Here is a 22,190-nt window from a genome sequence, read left to right as displayed (position 1 = left end):
ACTCTTGAATCCTTCCAAAAGAATATGGAAGGGCAGCCCTAAGACAAGGCTACAACAAAGTTGAAAAAGATTCTGCCTATTATTGCTGTCAGCCTTTGCCTTATTTTATTCACTCATTTGACTCCCTTCTGCCTCCCCAGCTCAGTAATGGTTGGGCACCCAATCTGGGAGACATGGGGGAAACCTCTCCTAGCTAGCTGTCAGGTAAGAAACTACAGCACCCGTGGGCCAGAGCTGGAAATAGCAGCACCTACTCCAGTTTGTTAAACTGCAAACAAGAACAAGTATTGCAGGATTCACACAGGCAGTGGGACACCTGCACCTAAGTCAAGCTGCAAAGTTAGAACAAATGTGTAAATTTACAGTAGATAAGATAAACAGTTTGGCCACACCAGCTGACATAGCACAAACCACATAGAGTGCTGCCAAATGCACCCCCTCACCTCCTCATTTATCAATGCAAGCAAATCATTCATACTAAATGCAGTACTGACTGCATATGCATATACAAGGTTTTAAATCAAAGGTTTGAAGTCAAAGTACCTAAGCAACACATCAGCAGAGTTCTCTTTTCTGTATGGAAAATTCACAGTATTTCTGCACGACATCACTGTCTGCCTTTGGTGTTTCATCTATTAAACTAAATCACCTCTGACAAAAGTTGGTATTTTTTTTACAGCCTTTTTCATTCAGTTTCCCTTGGATTCCTAAAACTTCTCCACAATGCCTTCTATTTCAACTGTTATTTCATAGCTTTGTTCAGAAGACTCCATTTAAAGCCTGGAACATAAAAATGATTTTGGGAGATATTTTGTTTATCACAAACTGCTTCACTGAAACTAGAAAACTAGTTTGATAGTTAGGCTTTACTTGAAACAACAAACTTTGGTTCAAGTAATGTGGTCAAACAAAATTCAAACTCAACTGAAAGTCACATCTACTGTTTTTTGTTAGTGTAAAGCATCAACCAGAATATTCTGAAGTGCCCAGTTTTCTCCCCCTCTTCCCGTTTGCTCCCAACAATCTTAATAACCTGAAATATTTGTAACATAAATGTTCTCCCATTCCCGTGCGCCATTCCAGGCTGTTTTAGTTTCTCCCCCTTTTTAACTCTTTCTTTTCTCTTAGGAATGTTCTGCCCTCTTTTTTTTTTTATATATGGTGAAGAGATCTTTGAAGAGTATCTCTGACTCCTCTAACCACAATAAGTAAAGTGCCTCAGTAACACCTCACAGGCAACCGGAAGTTTCAGAGAACTGAGAAACACAAAAGGTGTTAAAAATAAAGACAAAGCAAAATCCTTACCAAAGTACCTCCCTTCTTCAGGACTGAAAAGTGTTCGTATCATTAATTTCTATTAAGAACTGCTCAGAACAACAGCTCTGTGAGAAATGGTTGGTTTTTTTCTTAAAGAGAAATAAGTCTTGCAATAAAGCCAGTGACCACATGATGACAGCTTTTCTTACAATTCCGGAAAATTTAAATTATTTCCTATACTGCAGGTATTTACACCAATGTATATGCAGGAGAGATGCCTGCAGCCCACAGCCACTTCCACCCAGCAACTGCAGAGTATTTCATACTAATACTCAGTCCGGAAAAAGGCTGGAATCTGAAAATGCAAATGAACCCACAGTTTATTTTCCAAATTCCAAGTTTTTAACAAATGCAGGAATATAAAGTCCTATTAATTTAGCACACATTTTAAAGGTAAATCGTGTTTTAAAATATTAATGTGAAATTAATATATTGCCGTTACTGAACGATACCTTAAGAAAGCCATAAAATCATTTCAATAATAATCACTTTTTGTTTTATCAGTTTTAAGATGACATTAGTTTCTGGATATGCAATAGGAAAACATGCTACAGAGCTAAAAAGTTACAATTAACCACTTCTAACTTTAGTTCTCACCCATCTGTATTTTCTTCCCTCTTCAATTTCAGTGAAACAGGTTTGTGGATTTAAGTAAAACTCATTCATTTGAAAATCTACAGCGTGGTAGGAGGGGCACTTTGTAAGAAGAGACCTTTAACTAATTGATCCAAGCCATATTTCGTTAATACCAGAGAAGTCTTAAGTAGCACAGACAGCATTTATGCATAACTGAACACCCCAGGAAACCTTTAAAAATCTGAAATGTTAAATATTTGAATTGCTAAATCCTAAGCATGCTAGAAAATGATTCTAAACTAATGCAGTAGCAATCTACTAGCTCAGTTATCCAGAAAGAGGCATTTATTTTATTTTGAACAGAAGAAAAATGGAGAGCCTTCTTAAAAAAAAAAAAAACAGTTATTTGTATGAAACTGCTGAGTACATGATCCTTCTCAAAGCTTGAAAGAATATAAACCCATCAAAACAGTTGGAAATTGTGTAAGTATTAGTTTTGCTTACCAAGAATTAGTTTTCAGTCTTTCATATATAAACTGTACGTAGTCCATAAAACATCTATTAATGCACAAAATTTGTAACTGAGCTGGTTTGATTTCGTGCCAGCATTCTACTGTTTAATGAGGTTCTTTCAAGATACCAGTGCTGGGAAGAATTAAATACTTAAAAAGATGAACCAGTTACACCTGCATTTTAATATCTTATTTTTCTACCGAGAGTAAGCAAATGTTTTTGTTAGAACTAAGGCTGAAGTTCAACAAACATTTTAAGACGGTGGTGTACTTAAAAGCAGCAGTCCTGCCCTCCTCCACTGCTTCATTCACTCATTCCCACAAACCATTTTTGTATAGCATCACATTTGTTTGCTGATCTGTTCACTGTGCAGCTGTACAACTAGATTCTGCTGAAAAAAACAGCCTAGAAAAATAATAAAAAAGATTATTTTCAAGACAGATCACTTTTCCTATCTGGTTCACTGTGCAGCTGCACAAACATCACAGTCCACAAAAAAAAGATTAGTCTTGCTTTTGGTGGCAGCACCAGCTTACAGATTTGGTTGATCTGCAGCCTTACAGTATTTTGGCCTTAGCACAAATGAAACAACTGGCCACCTCAAAATGTATTCAAATAACACTGAAAAACCATCAGTAGACAAATTTCCTATTGAAAGCTACTTGAGAATGATTTATCCAATTTTCTCTTCAATACAGAATAAGAATGTTTGCAATAAAGTTGTTAAAACCAGTTGCAGTATTTTTCTTCTTCCTGTAACTTAAACCACTATTTCAATATACCTATTTCATCCTTGTGCTATGTTAAAATACTTGAATTATGCTTAAAGGAATTAAAGGCATGGCTTTGGTACGGGTTTAATTCCTACTACTAGAATTTAAAAAACCCTCCTATCACAGCTACAGTCCAAAAGGGATGATGCATGTCTACTATAAAGCTGATGACTATTAAAGCTATCAAGTACAAAAGTCCATTAAAACCCAGGACTAAGGCATGTTTCTGTTACAAGTGCTATGCCAAATAAGTGCCTGGAGGACTATAATTATTAAAGTCTATGTCTAGAATTTAGGGGCTGCAAATTTTTTTACTTGACAACATATACCACTGATTGAAAGATGTCTTTTTTTTTTTTAATAAAGTTAATGATGCACTGTCACAGACTTTTATAAGGCCCTCTGTCAATGTGCCATTCAAATTCTTCTTAGCAAGTTCATTCTGTCAAGAATACAAATCAAGAGAAATACTACTCTTCTTAAGAAAGACAGAGCTTTCTTTTCATATGGATGTACAGGCAATTTGGGAGACACAGGCAGCTGCTGGAACCCCTCATACCTGGAGTTAGTGGGCTTCCAAAGATGTCTTTGTTCAATAAATATGGGAGACAAAAGTGTTCGTAAGGACATCTTGGCTGATTGAGAAGTAACACCGAACCAGGCTGACGTGTGACCTAAAATATCCATACGTATTTCAACCGGCAGATCCACCAAGAAAATGCTGAACAAAAATGTGTAATTTCCATCACATTGCAAGTAAGACATCAACAGAATTCACTGCCTAGCTCTCATTTATTTTAGCCAAGATTATTGTTAAAGATCTACATGGCTACCCATTACAGGGCTGGCATGATGATCGAGGCAACCATTCAAAATGACACAAATACTGACTGGCTTCAAAAATCACCTACTTTGAACTACTAGCCTTTCTTAACAAAGTATTAAAGCAACTTTGAAGGGACATAACTTTGAGGCAAAAGAATGAAAATGTACTTGCAGCATTACTCTTACTGCAGGATTAGAGGCAGAAAAGGGGAAAGGAAGCACAGCCCTTAAGAACCTTAATCTAAAATGCAAACAGAGATATCTTCTAAGCCAATACAATTAAAAACACTGATGGGCTAAAACTTAAAAATAACATTACGTATATGTACTTCCCTGTGTCAATCACCATGCAAGTACAGGTACATTCTAGTACCAACACAGACAAGCAAGGACAGGAAAGTGAGACTGCACTACCAGTTTTTCTAAAACTATATTACAATCGGATATATCTAACCTAGGCTATGTTGTAATTTGATCTAGTATCAGTTCCCGGCTTTTAAGGTAACTACAATTTGGTACATTCTTCTTTTATACCTGTCCTGAAATGCAGATGTTCCCGTCGTTTCCCTTGAGTATCACCATGTCTTCTTCTTTTTATTATTACTTTAAGGATTTTCTGAACTAACTGCTGATTTGGTTCAATAACTATTGAGGTCACCATCTTTCCCAGTGGGATCACTAGGACATTAATGTTTTCTATGCCACTCCTAGATCACTGATACCTTCCATCTTTATTACTGCGTTGCCTTGCTATTGGGCTGTCATCATTGTACATGACTCTATTACTTCTTAAGGCTCTGTGTAATTTCTGTAACCCATTTCAGTAAAAAAAGAACACTTTTCATCAGGAACTTACTACTTTGATACATCCCCCTAATTACACAAAATCTGTCAATTTCAGTTAGTAAGCAAGTGAATCAAATTATTTTTTCTATCATTAAAACTTTCTACTGTTTAACTGTAGTACAAGAAACAGTTAAAAGTTACTTGAAAAGCTACTTGCTGTCTCTACATTTAACACCTGTGATCAGTAAGTGTATCTCAAACCAAATCCATTCTTTTGGAAGAACACAACCATCCTGACTAATCAAGAGGCACATTCCACAAAGGGTGATGTAAAATACTTGCAGGTTTTTCTCTTTTGATGAAGAGAAATGGCTTGGCAGCCTACCACTGAAATTATGGGTTATTGAATGTCTTAGAGAAAGATGTTTATGCTCTTTGGCACTAATAGCTGAATCCATATGAAAACTGGGCTCTAACTCCAAAATCAAAGGGTCAATAGTCAGTTGTGACCATTATTTCACAGGTTCAATGTCAAAAACATTTAGAGATTCACAGAATGTAAACATGAGTTTCTGTAACAAATGCTTTATTATTCTACATGGATAGCATTTTCTGTTAAACGATCCTCCCTCCCTCTCCTTTTGCTATTGTAATTGCCAGTACATCACCCCCTTCCCAAGTCTGCTGAGCGCATCAAAGCTGTATTACAAAATACCTGACTGTGATCAGATTAAAGCTATTGAAAGTAAATGCATTATGTGATCAGGGCTGCCCATCTTTTCTACAAAATCTAGCCAATTAGAACTATGCTATTTCAAATTACATGTTTAACTAATTAAGAGACTGCAAAACAGACTTGTGGTAGAAAGCAGCTTAAACCGCCAGGCTAAACCGACAGAAATCTATCAAATTGATAGGCATCAGCAAAATTAAAATCTACTGGAAGAACCAGTTACGAATCAAGACAGTTACAGTCCATCCACACCTCTAAACTTATTTTAATATCTAAAATAGCTCAGTTTAAAATATCATTAAGCATAAACAGTATGAGAATTTAATCCTGAGAACAAGTTTTTCATTCCAGCCATCAACACCTGAAGACACCTAAGCACTTGGGTGCTGTTAGAAGAGTCTGAAGTTTTACTTTTCTTTTTTCTAGATGCACAACAGTTGCTTGTGAATCCTCTGATGCTCTTAGCAGTCATTTAAGTTCTTATGATATCTCCTCACTAGCGTAACATAGCAGGCCACCTAACTTCCAGGTTAAGAAGTTTAAATACTTCAATAAATAGGTTCACTATTTGGCACCCAAATGCGTATTTGGCATCCGTATCTAGCTAGTACTCTACCACAGTCCCTGACCAGAAGTTTTCAACATAGGGGGAAATCTTATAACCTGATGCCCAAATTCTTTAGATACCATTTTAGAAATTTAGCAAGGCTAACAATGGATCTTATCTTTGGCCAGCATAACTGTATCCTCAAAGCAAAGCACAACAAATAAACAGAGATACTAAAAAGTATTTTCTTGTCTGGTAAGCTAAGCTCACTGTTTACACATTTCTGATTAAACTACATCTACTTTCAAGTTTTTAGCTTAAACTTTAATACTGTAAATGTAATATTTAATAAGTCTATTACTGGTAAAAGGACTGTAAGGTAAAGTTAAGGATCTTCCTCTGTTTGTTGTCAAGTAAAACCAAAGCAAATCATAACTGCATGTACAGAAGAGAAAACAGCAGAGCGCATATTATTTCAGATTATTATTCAATCTCTTCCTGGAACTACTGTGTTATGTTTTTGATAAGATAAGGGCAAAAAGTCAGGAAAAATGTATTTTTTTTCATAGTTAAAACACATTCTTTTTATTTGAAGAATGTACTTCTCTAAATGTTTCATTTTGAGAATATTTTGTTTATGACAATATAATTAATACTTTGCTTTTCATGTCCACATTCTGAATTTTTTAACAATTAAGCTGTGGTAAAACAGAAAATTCCAGTACATTAATTTATTTGTAGAAGCACTCGGAATTTTCCCTGAAGTGAAAATTTGCCTTTTTCATTTTTTTTTAATGAGGAACTCAACAAGAATTATGCTTATTCTAAAACACTATTTTGATTTGTCCACAGTCCAATCAATAAAAACCCATTAAAATATTAAATCCATACATTTTAAGGGCTTTTAGCTTAAACTACACCGCAATTAAACTATGAGAGGTGTTCCTATGCATTAAAGGCTAAAAAGTACAAAAATAATGCACTCTTTCATTAGACAAATGCAGCCACTTAGCACTGACGAAACAGTAGTTCCTGTGGGGAATACAAGACCAGGTAGGTCTTCAAAGGCAGTGAAAGTATGACTGCTTACTGCAATTAATTTGAGCCACAAAGTTTGATACAAAGAAACAGAAGTGAGTCATAATAATTTGTTACAGTTGCAACATCATTAAACCATCTCATCTTAATCCATTCTTTTAGAAGTCATCATAAGCCCCTTGCATTCCTCTCCCTACTACTTAATATACATAGTCAGCAAAGTCCAGCATGAGAATTTTTGCCCAGAGCCACTAAAACTGAAATTCTCCTGGGATTCTCTGTACCTTACCCTGCAAGATGAAGATGCATAAATTTGGACTACACACCTTACACAACTCAATCACTTCCCTGTAGTATAAAAACAGTAACTCTGTCAAAAAGTCATTTGATCACGGGAGAAAATTTTGGCTGTTTGAGAACAAGCAAATAAAATAAAAGTCTAGAATATATTACAAGCATTAATAAATTACCTATGGGCACATTACAATAAGCTAAATTTTGTTATACATCCTGCTGCAACTACTGTATAGTTAACTGAATATATGGTACAAGTCTTGAGAGCAGCTGGACAATTCAAGCACCATTACCTAATACAATGCCTCTGCTACACACTTGCCTCAATACGCAGTTCAGAACGGGAATGATGGCAAGTCCACCCTGTTTATGTACTATATCAGACATCAAATAAACAAGAATAGTTTATTTTTATTAAAAAACCCCAAACAAACAAAAAACCCACAAACACCAAATATGGAGCAATGCAAGGCTACCACATTATTTAAACTGCAGTCATGTAGCATATCCCTAAAGTTTTAATGTAAGCTAGCACAAGTTAGAATTGTACTTTTCAGCTGAGATATTGTCTTTTATAGGCATATATATTCAGGTCAGCAATAAATAAAATGCTTCTATGCTCTGCAAACAGAACTATCAGATAAACATAGCCTAAATTAGATGGTTTGCATTTCATGGAGTGACAGTACTTACCAAAGGCAGCAGAGCCCTGACTTTAAGAGTTCTTTCTTTACAGGAATGGATCACGGAAATTGCACAGAGCCTTGAGAAGTAATATAATCAGTTATAACATAGACTACAATATTCCACTTGACAGTATAGAAGCTCTTCTGGACTGCTCTGTATAAGATATAAAGTAGTGCCTATGGTGGCAAAATAAGACTTCAACCCAGATGAGTACCTGCTCACTATTGCCCTTGCAGGAAACACTCAGTTGTAGTATTATTAGTAATTGTGAAAGGTGAGTTAAACTCAACTTACAGCTGTAGAAATGACATATGGTTACTATCATGAACAACTTCAGAACCAGTCATCCAGGTATACAGTGCTACTCAGTCCTACTTAAAATGCAAATCAACTAGTACCTTGGGTATTAGCTGTATTTTTTCTTTGTTTGGCTTTGATACTCAAACCTAAGTATGGCTGCAAGCTATCATCAGCAATAAGCTTGCTTAAAAGAGGAACTATTTATAGGTACCAATCACCAGCTGTAAGTCAGTTACAATTTAGTTATCTTTCAGAATTCAAGATATCATTTTTGTCCATTAATAATCATCACACTGCAGTGATAAAAATGTTGCTGCAATAAAAACATACAAAGATTGGTTTATTAATGTGTTACAAGTCAGGTAATCTTGAGACATCTATCTTTATATAGAAAGTTTATGACAGCACCTATCTGGAATTCACTTTTTATTACTTCGAGCTGTGATTGGAAACTATTTTGAAAGTGTTTACGACCTACATGCAGGAATATGGCACAAAGCCTCTGTTGATCATGATTCTATGGAAATTCTGCAGTCTTGCATAAAACATCCTTCATACATTCTTAATCTGAAGAGTTTTTTATCTCATGTATGCATTTACAAAAAGACTAACCACAGGAATATTTTTACAGGACTTAATTTGATTAGTAAGTTTCAGATGTGATCATAGTTATTCACTGACTTTCAGCACTATGCAGACTTTATCTCAGTTCTAGATTGGTTTAGCTACCTAGTATCAATGACTTCAGAAAGTCTGCTACTTAAGCATCAAATGCTTACAAGTACCATTTTCTGTACCATTTAACAGTTAGAGCTCTAGCTCCTCTCTAGCTAGCATTCCACATTTTGTACATACTTGATACCTTGTTTAATACTGAGATGATGTGATTGTCAACACTGAAGAAAAACAGGAGTAGGTTTCCACAGCAAACTTCATCATAAGACTACAGACAGATATGTTCCTCGTAAGTGAAAATGAGATTTTAGAACTGTTCTTCAAAAAAAACCTTAGCCAAACCCAAATATCTGCTGCCCCCCCCCCCCCGAAAATCAAACCTGGAGATCAGTTTTATTAATTTGCACTGCCAAAAATCTCTAATAAACACAACCTAACTGATCTAGGTTAATTTTGCTCAGGTTCAAGATCCATTTAAGAATATTTCTTATTCTATTCATGTTGTTCACAGAGCCACAGTAACAGACAAATACACCTAAATTCAGACTCTCCAATAGACAGTGCAGTGTAAGTTTTGTAACGGGTCCATACATTTTTAGTAGCAATCTAATTCTGCAGTAGAACAACCAGCCAGATTTTCTTCACTCGTGCTTCTGCTTTGGAAAGCATCAAGCTATAGAAAAGGTGACAGCCAGATGAGAATGAAGCTCATAGGTCGTCAGAAGCTGAGAAAGAACAGACAACAGCTGAGTCATTCCTCCTCTGCAGCAACAAAGTCAGACAACTGAAAGAAGAAGATGAGGCAGCACAATGTGATACCCAGAAGATGAGGATGTTTCCAGTGTAATGAACTGTGTCCCCCAGCATGAGTACAACACCCTACATACAATTTCAGCATCCCTTCTTCTCATAAGCTTTTGAGATGAACACCAGGAAACCACCATCTTCCCTGTCTTTCATGCTGGCTTCCAGCTTTTTGGGCATTAAAACCTGTACAGGATTTGAATTATCACAACAGGTAACAAAACACAAGTGACTTCAACCCACTATTTTTTAACTTCTTTACCCGTCAGATTTCTATTACATAAAAAAGGGAGAAATAAAAGGAGCAATGGCACTGATGCAATAGCACACAAAGTATTATGAACAGGTGGACTGATATAGCCCATACCTTTTCTTTAGATTACAATGTAGGCAGGAGACAGTTTCCAGCATTTCAATCAGTTTTTGAAACTTAAAAACCAGTTTTCATATAGCTTTGCCTAATGGGTATACATTTCGTTTTCAGACTTTATTGGGTGCATTTCAAGTAATATCTCAGTTGTAATTTAAGAATGACCTAAAACCAATCTAAATTCTTTCTGCATCAAGCATTACTTCAGGCCTTTATCAAACTAAAATTACTAGTTCTCATTTAAGGTAACTTCAGCGGCCCATCCCCAAAGATGAGATCTTGTCATATGATAAAATTGTTTTAAATAATTACTCTCTAAATTAAGTTGGACTCCCACAAAAAAACAGGAAGTGATGCTTACTCTCTTCACATTAGGACAGAAATTGCTTCCCTAAAGGCGATTCTTAGTATTCAGAGAACTCTCCCTGCACCTAAAGCTAATTCTGTGAAAAGTATACCTACACCAGGAACAGAGGAACTCTGATTAAGCTTTCCTTCTTTGAAACTTCGACTAATATTTTCCATTGTGTTGAGAAGAGCCAGGATACATTCATTTTGACAATTCTGAAAACATGTTACAACATGCTATAAAATAGCAAATGCTCTGACAGCTGATAGCCAAACTGTTAAGAAAATGGAATGAGGTTTTCTTGTTCTAATTTTTATTGACACACAGAGTTATGCCTGTCCATTCCTGATTTGTAAAGGTGCCATGATCTTTTCATTAAGTTTCATCAGAGTTAAGGACCAAATCTTGACTTGCAGAAAAAACTTTCATGGAGCTCAGCTTTTAAGTAGCTTGTGCAATTTTAATTCAGTAATTCCGTCTGATGGAAACACTTGTTTCAAATCCAGACCGATTTATCAAGTGCCCATCGCACATTCAAAATAAACTTCCACTTCTGTAAAAACTGTGACAAGAGACAGGAATAAGAGTCATTACAATAGGTACAATCATGATCAAACAACATGAAAATCAAACAGTCAAAGCAAACAAGTCTAAACATACTTACTTCCTTTGGGACTATACACACCCAAGTTTGAGGTCCATGTGATCTGGGCACTACCTAAAGCTTCTTCCCAGCTAAATCAACCAATGTTTTGCTGAAAATGTTTTATGGATATAATTATCTAAATTACAGTTGCTTGACTTAGTGAAGACCACCAAGGAAATCTATGCCGGTTGGATATAGTAATTTTTCTATGTGCGTACATTTGTACCTTATTTTTGTAAGTCAAACTACACAAAAAGTATGTAACTTACGAAGGCTTCCTACTGAACACTCAAAATGATTGTTTATTAACACGTGAGGCCTAAGTACTAAATGCACCCAATACTCTCCTCCTGACTTTTCACATCTAACTCCAGAACATGGATACTGTTACAGTGCCACATAGATCTTAGCCTGAGATCACTAATTAAAAAGGGAGTATTTCCAAGCACCACAGTACACAGAGGTCAGCACCAGGATCTCAGCTTTTTCACATGAACTTTCTGCAATATACTTGAATTACCCTGATGATCCAATTTCACTTGATTTTTTTGTAATGGGAGAAACGAATGCTAAGGCAAACAAGCCTATGAACATATTTGCGTCACTGTAAACGACTTTTCTGTAACTGCAAATTTTATGACTGACTGGATACACGCTCCAAACTTGCCAACCTGGAAAAGGCAAGAAGACCTACACGAAAGCAAAGAATGTTAATTAAAATAAACCTTGCTGTTTTGGAGTTTTTACCTAGGCGGAATCACTTTTCATGTTGTCCATTCCAGATACACAACTGCATACGATCCTTCCACATCTGCCTTCTTGTGGACACTAGGACACATACCCACACAGAACTGCCACAGTAATCTCATAAAGCATACACAATTAATTCACAGACTATATGCAGGCCACATTCTCTTTCAGAAGTGGATAGCATGGGCACGTACTTTCTTCGTCACAAGTATGTAAGTGTTGAAAGCAGTTTAGAAAGCAGCACTGCAGGACAGTGCCACCAGTTCTAAGTTTACAGCAAAAATGTAGTTAGTAAAGTCAATAGTCAGTCTCAAGAGTTCTTGAGAATTTTTTCCACATTATTTTCTTCTACTGAGCATTAGCCTAAGAAGTTACTATTAATAAGTCTGACTCTTGCTTTGAAGTTGAGTCATATGCTCCACCAGTCCACACAGAACGCCCATTCCCCTATGCATCTAATGGAAAACACATTCATCCCTGACAGAAACTCGTGTTCTGTTAAAATAATTTCTAAAATAGGATACCTGTTTTACACAAAAATACTCTTTTATGTCAGGGTATCAGTTACTACACTGTGACACTAGAACATACCAGCTGGAACACTCCAGGAATTACATTTGGTAACTAAATGGCAATTGCTTCTATGTTTCTGAAAATTTAACCAGGCCTTCCAGTGTACATTTCTCAACAGTGCATCAGCCTCCACGTATCACAGTTTCCCTCAGTACTATCATACTGAGGCATGGTATGACATCTTATCTTCACTTAGAAAAACAAATTGTGATTGCTGCTTAAAGGCATACCGTTTTTAGAGTGCTAGAAACCAGAACTGTTTCTAAGTCAGGCAGGTCTTGCTCAGAGGCAAGAGTTGAAGAGCCAGCAGGTATCAACACTTCTACAAAAGAGCCCCCCAAAAAACACAAAGATAACTAAACGTTTTGAAGAGTAATTTTATTCCAAAGTTTCGACGTTAGGTATGTTTCCAATGGATGCAGCATAAGCAGTACAGTTGAGATCAGTAAATCAATCCCTTTCACTCCTTTCTGCTTAAGGTACACTACAGGCAGCGACAAAACCCCCAGACCCGCTTGTAACTTTAAGGTTACATGCAGGTTACAGCCCCAAGTGCTACTTCTTAAGTTTTAACTCTAACTAGAAACGTCAGGCCAAGTAAAATCTAATCATGTGGCTTCCTCATCATCCATCATCACTATGTTGTCCCTCAACAGATACAACGTACGAGAGAGCCCTACAGAGACACAGCACTAAGGCTACCCCCCTCCCGCGCACCCGCTGGCAGCGACCCTCTCCTTGCAGCGGTACCCTGTGCCGAACCGTGAAGGACAGCACCAGCACCGTCTGCCCGCAACCAGGGACTCCACGTGGCCCCGCACGGACGGCCACTCCCCAAATCGCACTCGGGACGGGGACCGGACGGTAAGGAAACCACAGGAGCCAAGGAGAAAGAGCGCTACCCGCCGCCCCGGACCCAGCGGGAGCCCGCGGCACCCCCCGCCCCCAGCCAACCGCCGCATCCTGCCGCTCCCCCCCCCCCCCTTTCTCTCTCCGCCCAAAACGGCGAGGGCAGTTACGGCCCCGTAACCGCCGCCACGTCCCCGACCCCTCATGAGGGAAAGGGGGGCGGGGAGGATTTACCTGCCGCATGGTCGACTCGAGAGCTGGAGGAAGAAAGGGGTGGGGGGAGATGCGCCAGGACTACGGCGGCGACTCACGTTCCGCTGCCTCAGGGGGGAGGCCGGGCACGGCTCCCCATACCCCCTCCAACCACCGCCCCCCCGGCTCCCCGCCGGCCTCCCTCGCCCACCCGCGCAGCCCCCCGGCGGGTCTCGCCGCCGACACGTGATGAGGCGGCCGCGCCGCCGTGTCCCCCGCTCCGCATCCCGGGGAAGCTGGTGTCCGTTACTGCCGACCGTCACCGGCTCCTTCTCCTGTTCCGCAAGCCCTGCGCGCCCCTCAGCCCCCACCCCGCCGCCAGCCCAGGGCCGGCCGCCACCCGCACCGCCGCGCCGGCCGGTTGTGGGGGAGGGAATGTAAACAAATGGGGTTTTATAGCTACCTCACTCGAGTGCCGTGTGCATCTCCCTCTCCGCTCGGTACCAAACCGCCGCGGCGCCTCCTCCTCCTCCTCCTGCAGCTCTTGCTGCGGCCACGCTATTCACTAACCGCGGCTACGCCAGGCCCCACACTCACCACTACGCACCATGCGGCCCGTTCTACACACGCGTCCCCGCAGTCCGCTTCGCCCAATACGGAGCCATTTCCTCCCCTCCCCCGCGCCGATGCACCCCGCTCCCCCCTCCCCTGCTCCACTACCGACTACGAAAATGGCGTAGCGCTGGTTGTGCCCTCCCCCCCTCCCTGCGGCGGCTTGCGCTCATCACTCAAGCGATGCGAGCGGGGAGGCGGCCGGGGCCGGACGCAGCCCCGGGGCAGGAGGCCGCGGAGCCGGGGCAGCGCCGGCCGTGGTTTTGCCGGCTGCACCACCTCGTGTGGCCGCACAACGGCCGTGGGGCCCGGGAGAGCCTCCGGCCTAGAGCCTTGCGGCCCGCTCTGGCCGGGTGGCGGAGGCGGGAGCGGAGCCGCCGGCCGTACTGTGAGGCGCCGGTGGCCGCTACCCCGGCGGCGAACGCCGGCAACTCGGAGAGAGCCGGGCCTGCCGCTGGGGTCGGGGTATGGCCTTCGTCTGCAGCCGCGGAGCTGTCTGTGCTCTCGGTGGCAGGGGGAGGAAGGGATCTTTCAGGAGCGAAGGGGTATTTCATGGCTGGAGCTTGGCGTTCGTGCAGAGATACCTCTCGGAGAACGGGATACGTATTACCCGCCATTTATTTAACTCTGGAAAACCGTGTTTATGTAGATGATAAACATTCCCCCTGTTGGAGGAGGAGCCCCTCATCACGATGCATTAGATTCCTAGGCAACAGCTACAGAACTAAAAATAATACCGTATGTAAATTAAAACCCTTTCCAGAACAACACCGAAAGCGTCTTGGTTTACAACAGAACACCTACAGAATATAGGAGTCCTTCACATCAAATACTATTTCAAAATAGACCAGCTTACGCTGTAATGGTTATTTATAGAAATTATGTTCAGAGGCTGAAATGCTGTTACAGAGACACCTCAGATAAGTTTTAGACTGTTCCATTTTTCTTTCTGAGGAGTTTGCACACAGTTTTCAGCACAGTTTACTCCAAAAATAACTGATGATTCCATAGCAGGCTTCAGTCTGCAAGCAAACCAACATCACCTCTCCATTTGTTAAGGACACATGTATTTAGACTCTTAATATCACCAAATTGAACTAATTCACCTTTCTAAACTTAACCCTTTGTTAAACCAGATGATTCACACCAGCACAACCTAAATCTGGCCTGGCAGATCCAGAGAGCAATCCTTTCCATAGTCCTGTCTCAGTCCAAGCCTTGGACTGAGACAGCCAATCTTTAGCCACCCTGACATCCTCCCAAAGTCATCATGTGAATTTTTGCTTGGTGATACGTCCCTAGAACACAAAACGAGTACAGGATACCAAAAATGTAAAGGATTGATAGTACTTGCTTACAAACCAAACAAAGTTTGATATCTGTAAGACTCAAAAAATCCCACATAACACTGAAGTCACAGTGCAAAGGAAACACAGAGTAATCCTTCCTTAATAAGCTGAATAGTCATTAAAACACAGATAATGTAATAAACTGATTGAAAGACATGTAACCTATCAAACAGGACCTAAGACCACATCAGTTCTGTGGGCTATGCTACACCAATCTTTCAGTCATGTGATGCTGAATCTTCACTGACCTTCTCCAATTACTCATTTGTTGGTTTTTTCTCTCCATAAATCTCATATCCAAGGGATAGACTTTCTAATTTCAAATCTCCTCCAGCACCTTTTCCTCTCTTTAGTATTTATTTGGAGGGAAAAAAAAATAACACCTGCATTCCCTCCCTCCTTTTTCCCCCAATGCCTTATGGAATCAATCACAAGAATACAAACCATCCTAGTCAAGAATTTGACAACCTCTGCTCAGGTCAGGTTTCAGGGACTGTGAAACCGATTATGAGGTTCTAAACCAAACTGTTACATCAGATCATTTGCACATGGATTTGAATGCTTCCTGATTTCAAAGCAGGTCTTTTATCTCTCAGAATTTTCACACAGCAAATAAAATACAGAGCTGCTTCTGACGCTGGTCATTAGACACCACAATACCCATTACTGATGACAGCGTGACTGAATTCTGCTGCTCTTTGGTCTAGAGTACAAATGCGCTGAGTGCAAAGAATATAAAAAATGTAAAGTTTTGTATCTTCTTCCTTCAGTGGTCAAACTGAGTGAACTGTACACAGTAACAAAACAGAGCATATGGGGTTTGTTAGCTTTTCCAAATGTGAATAATACCATAAAACCCCAAAATCCAAAACTCCAGGAAGAGCACTACAATCATAGAATTAATTGAAATTAAGGTGTTTACTACAGAAATGCCCTTTAAGATTTCAGGCTTGGTTGACTTTGTACTAGTTTTACTGTATTTAGAAAAGTTACATATATAGGGGGGTAAAGAAGCTTTTCTGAAGGCAGCTTTACCTTATTGTGGAGGTACTGATGCTATGTAGTTACTTTCCAGAGGTTCACCCAAACAGGGTATACCAATAAAAAAATGTATCTCTATATTGGTGGTTTATCTCTGCAGAAGCCTTCCTCCTCTTCAGCTGTTACACGTTCTGACGTGCAGCTGTGTGTTTTAAAGCCAGAAGGGACCATTAGTAGGCCTGCCAGCACTATGAGGACGAGAATATCATTTCCTGTTAAGAAATGTGAGTCTCGTTTGTATTTTGATTTAGGCTGTAATCATCCTGGTTAGTCTGCTCTGGGCTTTCATCTGATGCATTGAAAAAGTTGTTTGCATTCAGAATATTTTCCCTATAGTTGTACACTATCTTGCAACTGGGTTATTTCTCCCTAGTTTTAACTATATATTCTAATACGAGAACTGCCTATGCATCAGTAAAATCAAGTACGAGTTTCTATACCTCAGCTTCAGAAACCCAGACCAAAAAACTTAAATCAGGCATTACTACGAGAAGCAGAGAATATGCTTCCCTGTAAAGCATGTGGAACAACATTCTATGCTGCAGGGAGCTGGTACAACAGAACAGGGTAGCCAGCATCGCTGATAGCTCAAGGTCACACAAATCCATGCAACAAATCCACATTGACTTTTCAAGCTTCAAACAGGAAACTACCTTACTATACTTTTAGAACAGAACTGTATTTTTTTCCTCCTTTCACAGGGTGTGTACTTGCTGAGTAACACTGCATGGTACATGCTGGTACATTGGTCTGTAGGAAAGTAATGTATCCTATCAAGTAATATAGAAGGGCTTGGTGTATAATGCTGCAAAAGCAGACTGTGGATTCTAGCAGGGCTTGCCTCAAGATGGGGTCCTGTCTAGAGACACATCTCCAGCTTCAGTAGAGTGCTATGACCTTTCCAGTACCCTGTGGACCTCATGCATCTGGTCAGCAGACCCCAGTTTTGGGTCAGCCAGCTGTGTTGGCATAAAAGATTGTAAAGGAAGTGACAGAACGTAGTGTCATGCTTCAGTTGTGAGATGCAGGCCTAAGGAGAAGATGTGTGAAATTGGACAGTCTGACAGATCTCATAATGCTGATTTCTCTTCCTTGTAACAGCCCAGTTTTGCATGTGAGGGATAAAATGCTGACATATATACACATATGCACGGAAGCGGTAGCTAGTTTAGAAGCAACATTTTTCTATTAATAAAAAAAAATAGAATTTAGATTTTGCTTCCACTTGTATTCTTACACCCAGTGTCCTGGTTTTGGCTGGAATAGAGTTAATTTTCTTCCTAGTAGCTGGTGCAGTGCTGTGTTTTGGCTTCCGTCTGATAATAATGCTGATAACACACGGATGTTTTAGTTGTTGCTCAGTAGCACTTACCCCGATCAAGGACTTCTCAGTCTCTCATCCTCTGCCAGGACGGAAGGGCCCAGCTAGGAGGGAGCAGAGACAGTACACCTGACCCAAACCACCTAAAAGGATATTCAGTACTATATGATGGCAGGAAAAGGGACTTTCAGCCTGAAGAGCCTTGAGAGGCACCCATGCACAAGGGGAGATCACTGCCAGGCAGCCTGCTGCCGTGCAGAGGAGCTTCAGGACACCCAGTTAGTAATTGTGCACATGGGTTTAATTCTTAAATCCTCATACTGCCTCTGACTGTAAGCAGAAAAAAGAGTCTTGTGAGCTTTCTGTGGAAATTGGAAACAGTATGTTGAAAAAGATTTTAACTGGGAGAAATTCATTCAGAAAGCTAGCAGCTGAAGGTGTATGTTTCTGCTGCTATTTAACTGGGGAAAATGTTACTATTTCTTGCCAAGATGAAATTTTGTACCCCTCTGGCAAGTTTAACTTCTTTGGCTGAAGAACACAACTTAATTTTCTTACTTTTGAAATACTGATGTCTCAAGAAAAAGCCAAGATAACAGCTTGAAATGTCAATTTCCTCCTTTATTTGGAATCATTCAAAGATTTAATCAGAATTTAGGGCACTTTGAATGCCAACACAGCTGGGTTTGTGGTATGTATTACATGCGTGTTTTATTTCCTGTTCCTTTCTAGCTTCTGTCCTTGCTCTTTGTTCATTCCGAGAACCTGAATCAAAGTCAGAAATGCCATTTCTTACTTAACAATGGCCAACAAGTAGTATTCAGCTTGCTGAAGATACTAATGGAGGTAGCTAGCAGTAGAATTAATCATAAGGAGATAGAGAACGGTTCACAGGGCACAGCTATTGTCAATGCTGACATGCCTACCAAAGAGATTTTACCAAATTCCTTAGAACTGAAAGAGCTTTACTACAGAAGGCTTTGCTCAGAAGCGCACTGACAAGATCTGCTGAAGTGAAATACCAGGGCATCATACAGAAGACATTTTCTTTCCTCAGTTGCATAATTTCTTGATCTGGATCTTTAAATATGACCTGTTGAAAGTAATCTATTCTGCTTTGAATTTACTAATGTACTTACTGCATGTGATCAGTTAAATTGTACAGACTTACTTGTACTTCCACTATTCAGTAGTTTGATATGTATTCATTCCCAGGCTGTATAAGAGTGTGCTGAGATTGGGTACTGAAGCAGCAAAATCTTTGCTTATGGCAAGGACTTAAGTGAAGAAGTTTAATCATCAGGGTGAGCTTAAGTATCCCTAAAAGCAAGTAGTGATTTGGTGATTAAAGTCATGCTTGGAAGTAGGCAGTGATGTCCTCTGGGGGATTTCACTGCCTCAGGGCTACTTGGCTTATTTGTGGTGAATTTAAAGCCCAAGTTTGTTTAACTCCAAGGCCGTAGATAAAAATGGTACTTTTTGTAGAGACTGTATAGGCTTTTTTCTACATTCCTGCTAAACTGGATGATCTTGTTTAAGCATTTGCTTGGCAGATTTGTTTAGTTTTAATTGGTTTGAACTGTATAAATTCCAGTAATAATTCAAAGTAGATCTGGCTAGCATTGCAGTATCTGGAAAGTATAATTTGAAAGTTTCTTTACTCATGAGAGGGGACAGAAAGGGAAATCCATCTTTTTTGTTCTGTTTTTTAAAAACAATTCTTAACATTCTCTTACAACAACATTGTCCTACAACAACGTGTACATACCCCCCTGTTCAGACTGTATATAAATGTGTATGGGCATATATGTAGGTTTCTAAGCAAATGTGTGAATGTCAGTGACAGAGTCTGTGCAATTTTAAATATGGTACTATTGTAAATACTGGCAGGAAATTAGTTTAAACAGAAGCCCATGATTTTTATTACTTCTTTTAACATGTCAAATCAAGATACATACTTTACAGATCTCTCTTTTAGAAGTATTTTAGTTTGCCTCTTTGTGGGTGTTGCAATTTAACCCCAGCTGGCAACTAAGTACCATGCAGCCACGGGGAAAGGGCTAGGCTTTCTGGTTTTTGTTTTTAAACATAACCTGACATTTTTAATGAAAAATAAGTTTAGAGCCAATGAAAAATACTATTATTTAAGGTTACATAAACATCAAAGGACATATGTAAAAGGTTGTGATGCTGCAGCAGCAACCCAAGTGTTTGTTCCACACAAAGCCTTTTTCTGCAATATAGAAAAAAGCCAGTATGACTCGCAGACCATTGGTTAAGTTTGCAAAGCTGGCAAACACCAGTGTAGCTTATCCACAGGAAAACGCCTGCTGGGCAAACTTTACTTTATTAAATGACTCTCCCTTTGTTTTGTTATTATTTGTTTGAAACGTAACTTGCCAGCCCTACTCTCTAAAGCAGCTCATAGCCCTTTCATTGGATTTGAGACACATTTTTTTCTGGTAGCAGGGTCAGGATAAGATTCAAAATATAAGATACTAAAAAGAGAGGACAGTGTGTCACAGCTTTGTTCATCTCTTGCAGACTTGGGTTTATTTGTTTTTCTCCTTTCCTTCCTGCCTGTTGAGAACACCTGCTTGCTTGTGGCATCTTTTCTCTACACACTGGTTGCAGAAAGATACTGTCTTCATGCCAAAGGGTATAATGGGAGGGAAAGGCCAGTCAACTGCTTCCTTTACCACATGAGCAGGGTGAGAGTCCGGAGCACAGAGAACTTATGATCATATCCATGGGAGAGCTCTGTATCAATAAATATGGGATACTCTTTGCTGGAGCTAGGCAGGGTTCAAAACATTAAACAAAGCTGTTCTTGCTGGCTGGGTGGAGTTAACTGAAAATTCCTCTGAAGGCTTACACTTAGGAAAGCAAACTGGATCAATTCCAAAACTGGCCCACCTGATCAAAGGGGAAAATATTGACTTTAATACACTCTCTTTACATGCTGAGGAATTTGTTTTACGCCCTTTTCTCAAACAGAGTGTAAAAATTTAGTGGTATTGTCCCTAACATTATTGGAAAGAATCAGTGTGCAGATTAAATGCAGAAAATGAAAGTCAGTAGCTTCTATGCCAGAACCTGCCAATTTTTAACTACTAGTTTGGTGATTGGGAGTGAGTCTTTTTGTGTGACCTAGACTTAACTGAGTAATACAAGTATATCTCTTCTAAAGCCGGACTGCAGTTCCTCCACTATCAGCAGGCAGAACCAGGAAGCCAGGACATCCTTAAGTTACTGGCTACCTGTTTTGAATATCTCAGAAGGAACTAATCGTCTCTGGAATTTCAACAGTGGAAAGGGGAACCAATATGAAATAGTGTGGATATGCTTCAGTAATCTAAGCTTGAATGAATGGGCAAGGGTGTCATACAGCCTCATCCCTTCTTTACCAAAGATCCAAAGCCTCAAAGGGACACCTACAGAGATGACAGAAGACAAGAACATGCACTGGCAAGGAAAACAAAGATACTGCTGGCAGAAATAAAACAAATTATGAAATGGGTGTTTTTGTTTGCTTTTAAATCTGTGTACCAGTAGCAAAATCTAAAATCAACAGAGAGGCTCACCGAGTTATTGATGACTGGTCCACGGTGTAGGGAAATAGTTGCCTAAAACTTACTTCCATGCCTGATAATTACATAAATGGGAATTGGAGGGAGCAGTAGGATGCTGGCCTTCAGGGTGACATCAGTGTTGAAATGCATCACCGTGGCTTTGAAATGCTGGCATGCACTGAAGTAGTTGGTTTTCCCCCCCCCCCCATAATTTATATTTTTGTATTTGTTCCGCCTGTATTCCATAATGTAAAAGCATGGTAAAATCCCCCATTTCTACAGAAAGCAAGTAAGGGGGCACCAGGAAGTGTATGAATGACATTAGGAAACACCGTGATTTCATTTGGCAGTACTGCTAGGTGCTGCAGCTTTATTTTCTGTGTTGCTGCCCCAGAATGCTTTGCACAGTTGGATGTTAATTACAGTTTAATGATACAAGTAGGAGTGTGAACTTGAGCATAAACAGCTACAAAGGAGAGAGTTAACTTTAGCTGATATACAAAGAGATAAAGCATGAAGAAAGGATGCAGAATATGGTCTGACAAGAAATGTGAAAAATCAGAGATGAACACCCATGAAATTACATGGGGAGACAGGCCACAGGGATGTTGCCGAGCTACAAACTGAAAAGAGCGTTGGGGAGGCCCATTTCATTGCTGTTTTTCAGCTGCATGACTTGGCAAACTCACTTGATGCCT

General features: G+C 39.9%; 1 protein-coding gene and 1 long non-coding RNA gene across 6 annotated transcripts in view; one reads left to right on the top strand and one right to left on the bottom strand.

Annotated features, from left to right (window-relative positions):
* The window catches only part of SLC39A10 (solute carrier family 39 member 10), a 51,123-nt gene that overhangs the window by 24,352 nt on the left and 4,581 nt on the right, over positions 1-22,190 (bottom strand). For 3 of the 5 annotated variants that reach the window (XM_065669951.1, XM_065669952.1, XM_065669955.1), the window contains exon 1: positions 13,640-14,285. The exons of 1 other annotated variant lie outside the window; for it this stretch is intronic. In XM_065669951.1, the coding sequence (XP_065526023.1) occupies positions 13,640-13,648 (9 nt within the window). In that variant the 5' untranslated portion in view covers positions 13,649-14,285. Of the gene's footprint in view, positions 1-13,639; positions 14,286-22,190 lie in introns of those variants that run through there. One more of the 5 variants, XM_065669953.1, reaches the window with a different exon arrangement.
* LOC136009757 (uncharacterized) overlaps positions 13,239-22,190 on the top strand; it is a 35,727-nt gene continuing 26,775 nt past the window's right edge. Inside the window, exon 1 of the long non-coding RNA XR_010610641.1 lies at positions 13,239-13,420. This is a non-coding gene — a long non-coding RNA (uncharacterized LOC136009757). The remainder of the gene's footprint in view (positions 13,421-22,190) is intronic.

This window comes from Lathamus discolor, chromosome 3 (genome assembly GCF_037157495.1).
Source record: "Lathamus discolor isolate bLatDis1 chromosome 3, bLatDis1.hap1, whole genome shotgun sequence".
NCBI classification, from domain to species: Eukaryota; Metazoa; Chordata; class Aves; order Psittaciformes; family Psittacidae; genus Lathamus; species Lathamus discolor.
The sequence above is the reverse complement of the archived record's forward strand: the minus strand, read 5'-3'. Positions and strand labels throughout refer to the sequence as shown.